Consider the following 6,305-nt stretch of genomic DNA (forward strand, 5'->3'; position numbering starts at 1 on the left):
TCACGATGCAGGGTCTCACACTATACGGCCTGATGCTCTGATGCGACCTGAGTGCTCACACTGTGCGTCCATAAAACGAAGGTTATAACAGAAATTCTGTCGCTCGCTCTCCCTTTCTGTCTTTCACTCACACAGACACGCACACCACCGCCATCAACTTTGCTAAATTGCTAATGAAAAACATTGATCAGGCAGCTGTGATTGAGCAGCAGTGTAGATCCAACTATTTTCACGGTTGTTGTGGTCGTGATAATTTTTTAAGGCCAAATCGAAAAGGCTCGGATGAGCTTTCCAAAGTTCTACAAGTTGTGCCTCCATCGCTTGTGTCCAAATCACACGCTGCACTGCCGTGCTGCGCCGTCTTTTTCGCTGAAATTTGTGTTTGCGCGTGCGCAGTGTGACAAACTGCGGTGACACCCTCATGATCGGGAGCTTGTCGTGAGGTGTCAATCGCTTCTCGTTACCCCACGTATACTACACGATGCACGACGCACGATGAAGGCCAAAATCGGGCCGATCGCCAAAACGATCGCACGACTCAAAAATCGGCTCAAAATGGGCCAAAAATCGCACAGTGTAAGCCCAGCATAAGCCCAGCATTAGAGATGGTTTGGGGATGTGCAGGGGAGGAGGAGTGCCAGGTAGGAGGAAACGAGGAAGACCTCAGAGGAGGTTCATGGATGTAGTGACGGAGGAGATGAAAGCAGACCACACGCTGTGGCGGAAGCAGCCAAAAGAAGAAAAACAAGATAAAGCAGCAAATTTTAATTTGAACTTAACAAAATCTAATTTAACGCATATAAGATTGTCGTAATTATATTCTAACAAATACCTGAAATTAATAAGTTTCGTATCAGGGACGGCGACGCGGAACCTTTGTGTTTGTCCGCCTGGTTCCGCGGCGGGATTTAGCTGTGACACAAATCTATAGCATTTCCGGCCAGCTCAGCGTCAGTGCTGCGGTGTTGTCAGTTTTCAGCCTGTCAAACGGAGCTTCGAGGAGCCTGCAGTGTGTGCTGAGCAGCGGAGCTTTTCGCAGAGATGGTGCTACTGACGATGATCGCTCGGCTGGCTGACGGCCTGCCGCTGGCCGCCTCCATGCAGGAGGACGAGCAGGTGAGGATTATTAGTGAATGCTTGTATCCTGCACTAATGTTATAGTGACACGCTAGCCAACGTTAACCCGCTGCCAGCTCTCACGTCCGCCTTTAGAGCGCTTGTTTTCATCCAGATGTGGGTCGTTTGAGGGCACCAGCACCACCCCCACCATGACTTTCTGGTTTGGCGTGTGAAAGTTAATTGAGCCGTTTGATTTGCTGATAGGTGTCCTGCTGTAGGCCTGTCCTGCTGTAGGCCTGTCCACCTGTCCACCTCGTTATTTACCTGCCTGAAGCGACTGAGTCATCAGACCGCTTCTGCCACAGCTTTTTATTTCACGTCATTACAGCATCGCATAAGTTCAGGACTGAGATATGAAACTTTGACCTCTCATCACCATATCACCCCATTAGTCCACTTCGATCTCGCATTGGGGGGTTACGTTTGGTTTCTAGAGTATTTAAAAGTAGAATGGGAGGCAGGGCTTTCAGCTTTCAGGCCCCTCTCCTGGATTCAAGATAAAGCATATAGTTAAGGCTGGAACAGGTGACCCTGAATCCTCACTTAGTTACAATAGGTGTAGGCTGCTGGGGGATTCCCATGATGCACTTGGTGCTTCTTAGTTCACTCACTATGTTTTTATACACCTCTCTGCATTTAATCTTTAGTTATTATTATTAATCTCTGGCTCTCTTCCACAGCGTGTTTCTGTCCTGTCTCCCTCCCTGAGCTCGGTTCAGTGGGAGATTTCTTCCTGTTAAAAGGGAGTTTTTCCTTCCCACTGTCGCCGAGCGCTTGGTCATAGTGGGTCATCTGATTACTGGGGTTTCTCTCTATTATTGTAGGGTCTTACAATATAAGACCGTCACCAGGCTGGTACTGATGTATGGCTGAAAGATCAAGCATCCATCCATTCATCTATTTGCTAATATGCTCATCTAGCTCAGGGTGGTGGGGAGGCTGGAAACTGACGTGGTTATTTGTCAGTTAGTAAGTGACTGACTCACTTTATACCTATCATTCATTATTACACTGGTTAACACTAAGTGACTCCAGTGAAGTAGAATCCACTCCCCACATTTTATTATTACCTGTAGATGAAATATGCCTGATGACGTTGGTGGACTTCTTGAAATGTTCAAATGGATGCCATTTGTAACATGAGTTGTTGCTTTTAAAACCTTTATGCTTGTGCTCGCCTTGACTCTAACATCTTTTCCTCCTTCTCTTGTTTGCTTTCATGAAGGGAAGTGAAAAGGTTTGTTGCGTCTCCGCTCTGTGCCTCAGCATCACATGTGTTTCTCAAACAACCACATTATCTATCTGTAAATTAGTGTCATCGTTTAACGTCCCGCCGCTGTCTGAGTATGTCTGTAAAACCCTCAGATACATAACGTGCTCAAATCTACGTTGCCTTCATTTCTTTTGGTGGTAAAATAATCACATTTGCTTCTAATTCTGCTGCATACGAATCAGATTTTGATTAATTTCTGTGTTCTCTGTGCTCGATATCAGTACTTGTTTTTTTTTGTTTTTTTAAACCACTTATGCTTTTCATCTCTTTAGCTGGGCCGGGACCTTCAGCAGTATCAGAGTCAAGCTAAGCAGCTCTTCAGGAAACTCAATGAGCAGAGCCCCACACGCTGCACTTTAGAGGCCGGTTCGATGGCGTTTCAGTGAGTGAGAATCCAAACTGTCTCAAAATAATCGTCTCTTCGTGGTTTGCGAGGAATTAAGCACACACGGATAGATGTTTTCAGTGCATTTCCTCATGCTCCACTCAAAGTACATTTTTATGTTGCTTTTTTTCAGCTATTGTATAGAGAAGGGAGTGTGCTACCTGGTGCTTTGTGAAGCCAGCTTTCCCAAGAAGCTAGCCTTTGCTTACCTAGAAGACCTCCAGGCAGAGTTTCATGAGCAGCACGGAAAGAAGGTCCCCACAGTATCCCGGCCTTACTCCTTCATTGAGTTTGGTAAGAAAAGACATGTAGTAGTAGTAGTATAAACCGGGTTACATGTTAAACCTGTGCAGGAAACACTCGATCTGTGCTCTTATGACTGCTCGTCATAAAGCCACAAACAACAAATAAGAAAAATCCGATAAAAACATGTCCAGCTATCTTTGTGAGAGCCATCAAAGTGATCGGATTATGTGAAACTTAAAGTCTCACCTTCGTCTGTACCCCTTCAGAGGCAGGTTTGAGGATTGAAACTTGGTTTTAGGGCTAAACTTAGAACGAGGTTTAGGTTAGGGGGTTTTGGCACTTAGCTGTGATGGTTACATATAAGTATGCAACGCTGCATACTGAGCAGAGCAGGCAGCAGAAACCTGAAAACCAATCATCCAAGCAGTTTCAGACTAACAGAGAGTTCTCTGATTATTTCTAAGATGCTGACACATGCTTATGTGCTTCTGCTGCTGGTGACTATTAATATTTTATATGTTCAGTGAAGTTGTGGTGCTAGGGGCTGATTTTTTTTATTTCCTCCCTGCAGATGAACTCAGGGTGTAAATCATTGTGAAACCACACAGAAACCTCCAGGCTGAAGACACTGAGGTGCCAGAAACTGCGACTCCTCTTAAGAGCCGCTTGATGTGTTTGTGGCTCTAAAAACAAGTCGGTCGCCACAAAGTATCCAAAATATGAGCAGCAAAAAAAGTGTTTACAAAACTCGGGGTTTTTAATAAGGAGTCTGTGTGTGAAACATTTCTGAATCACTTAAATTTAAATGAAAAATACTGATAACAGGAATTTATCAGAGGACTAAAAGGGAAGAAAAGGATCAGCTCTTGTGCGACTAGATCTGTTTAATAGGTCAGCATCAGCAGTCTCTCTGCTCTCATTCAAAGCTGGGAAATGTGTTTTCTATGAAATTCAATAAAAATCCACTTTAGTCCTCCGGGGAAAGGATCCTGGCAGTCAGCGTTTTTGTCACAGGCAGGGCTGTGAAGTAACTGAACACACAGAGCTTGAAATAACTGTGGGCTGTCTCTCTCTCTTCAGACACCTACATTCAAAAAACCAAGAAGTCGTACATCGACAGCCGAGCGAGGAGGAATCTGGGCAGCATCAACACAGAACTGCAGGACGTACAGAGGATCATGGTGGCGAACATCGAGGAGGTGCTGCAGAGAGGAGAGGCGCTTTCCGGTGAGTGTCTGTCATCTGTGTTCGGGTCAAACGGAGCCGTGATGGGAGTTTTCTCTGCGCGCTTGTGCTTATCCTGCTCCTTCCCAACCCCCCTTTACTTTTTTTTCTCCCTCTGCTTTCTCCTCCTCACAGCACTCGACTCCAAGGCCAGCAACTTGTCCAGCCTGTCGAAAAAGTACAGAAGCGACGCCAAGTATCTGAATACCCGCTCCACCTATGCCAAGCTGGCAGCTGGAGGTGTCTTTTTCATCATGCTCATTGTCTACGTACGCTTCTGGTGGCTCTAAGAGAGGAAAGAGAAAAAGAAGAAGGAGGAGGAGGAGGTGCCGAAGTGGGAAAATGGGCTGCTTAGAGTCTGCAGACACTAAGAAAAGCTGTCAACTTCGACTAAAAACACAGGATTCCTGCTCTTAATAAGACTTTACAAACATGCCACCGCCCATTTTGTCCTCGCCTGTCCATGGATGTGTGCTCTGAATATAAATGATGTCATAGTACATAGTTTTATTAATAACAATTACACAACAATGCTCTCGTAGTAGCCGGGGTTTTCAGATGATGTGCGAATGTGGGAGTGTGTGTGTGTGTGTGTGCGTGCAAAAAGAAAAGAAAAGTTTTGTGAGTTTTCAAAGCTGTGTTGTGCTGTAACAGGAGCGGCTGATTGTCCACCTAATTTCATTTTTTCCTGCGCTTCCTTTAATAAAATAATCATGGCAGTGATGCACAGCATATCCATTAGTCTAAGAGATTTCAAAGACATAGCATTAATATTTTTAGGATGTTAAATCACCCCGGCAACGTAATAGGAAAAGATATCCAAGTCAGCTGTTTTTTTTAGTTTGTTTTTTTTAAATACTGTGTGGAAGCCTGCAGACGCTGTTTGACCTGATTTAATTAGCCAAGATGTGTGGGATGATGGTGAGCCAATCAGTGACTGTACAATAATTATTGAGTAAAATACAAACTGTGCTCGGTGGATCACTGAAGGTTAATATTTAAAAGCTTATTATTAATGTTTGCATGGTTAAATAAGGAGTAGGTCCAATGATGAGGAAGTCTTCATGTCATGTAAAAGTGGCCTTGATTATATTCAGCTTTAGCCCTTAGAACTGCCTTTTTTTTTTTAAGAGTGGCTTTAAAATTGTAATATTTCCAATAAATGAAAGCTCCATGTGTGCGCGTCTTGATTCTGAATATTATATGGTATATATTAATCTCTATCTCAAGTACTGAGTAACTTCAGGTGATGAGGAATATTACATTTAATCCCAATAATTGTTGTACAGTCTGGTAACCCTGAGCCGCGTGACGGCGCTCCCACCATGACTGCAAGCAGGCGTTCAGAGACATTTGAAGTTCAGCGGGCTCCTTTTGTTTTGTAAAATTTGTAGACTTCATTTAAAGCTGAGAGTCGCCGCTGTTCGCTCTCAGCTGGAAAGGAACCCGCCTCTTTTCCTGTTCTGTCTTCTCTCTACGAATAAAGTCTTTTACACTCAGGCGCTCGGTCTGTCAGAACACTGAGCTGAGCTCATCATCATCATGGTAAAGCAGCATTCATGGAGTCAACAGTGGCGTGAGATTTGATCATGTGGTTTGTGTACTCATGACTGCCACTTTATAAGGCACACCTGTCTGATCAGCCAATCACATGGCAGCAACTCTGAATTTAGGCATGTAGATGTGTTCAAGGTGACCTGCTGAAGTTCAAAATGAGCATCAGAATGGGAAAGAAAGGCGATCCAAGTGACTTTGAAGGTCAGATACTGGACATTGCTGTATATGAAGCATGTGACAAACGTTCTCTTTATCAATTGGAGAACCTTAAGTTTCCACACCTACAAAAGTTTTTAGCTGTTTGCAACCACCAGCAAAGACTGGCGATACCACCCATGGCCAGCAGGTGGAGCGCTGTGCTCGCTGATGCAGTTCCGAGTTCCTCAGTCCTGAAATAAACTTCAGCGACTGGTGTCCCCCTGTTAGTCGAGCTCTAAATCATGGGTTGCTGTCAAAACTGAGGGGAAAATACAGGTTACGCCTTTGGGGTGGAAAAAAAAA

At 44.5% G+C, this 6,305-nt stretch overlaps 1 protein-coding gene across 2 annotated transcripts; it reads left to right on the plus strand.

Annotated features, from left to right (window-relative positions):
• The first annotated feature begins 640 nt into the window (after positions 1-640).
• On the plus strand, positions 641-5,746 carry sec22bb (SEC22 homolog B, vesicle trafficking protein b). 2 transcript variants are annotated; one of them, XM_005727071.2, is made up of 6 exons: positions 641-1,116; positions 2,345-2,356; positions 2,665-2,774; positions 2,911-3,071; positions 4,104-4,250; positions 4,383-5,746. In XM_005727071.2, exons 1-6 carry the CDS (start codon positions 1,042-1,044, stop codon positions 4,535-4,537), a joined length of 660 nt encoding a protein of 219 aa, XP_005727128.1. In that variant the 5' UTR covers positions 641-1,041; the 3' UTR covers positions 4,538-5,746. The 2 variants fall into 2 exon arrangements, with proteins under 2 accessions (XP_005727128.1, XP_005727129.1); XM_005727072.1 differs by lacking the exon at positions 2,345-2,356 and having other exon boundaries at positions 643-1,116.
• The last annotated feature ends 559 nt before the right edge of the window (positions 5,747-6,305 follow it).

This window comes from Pundamilia nyererei, unplaced genomic scaffold (genome assembly GCF_000239375.1).
Source record: "Pundamilia nyererei isolate P.nyererei 1_Seehausen unplaced genomic scaffold, PunNye1.0 scaffold00023, whole genome shotgun sequence".
Lineage (NCBI taxonomy): Eukaryota > Metazoa > Chordata > Actinopteri > Cichliformes > Cichlidae > Pundamilia > Pundamilia nyererei.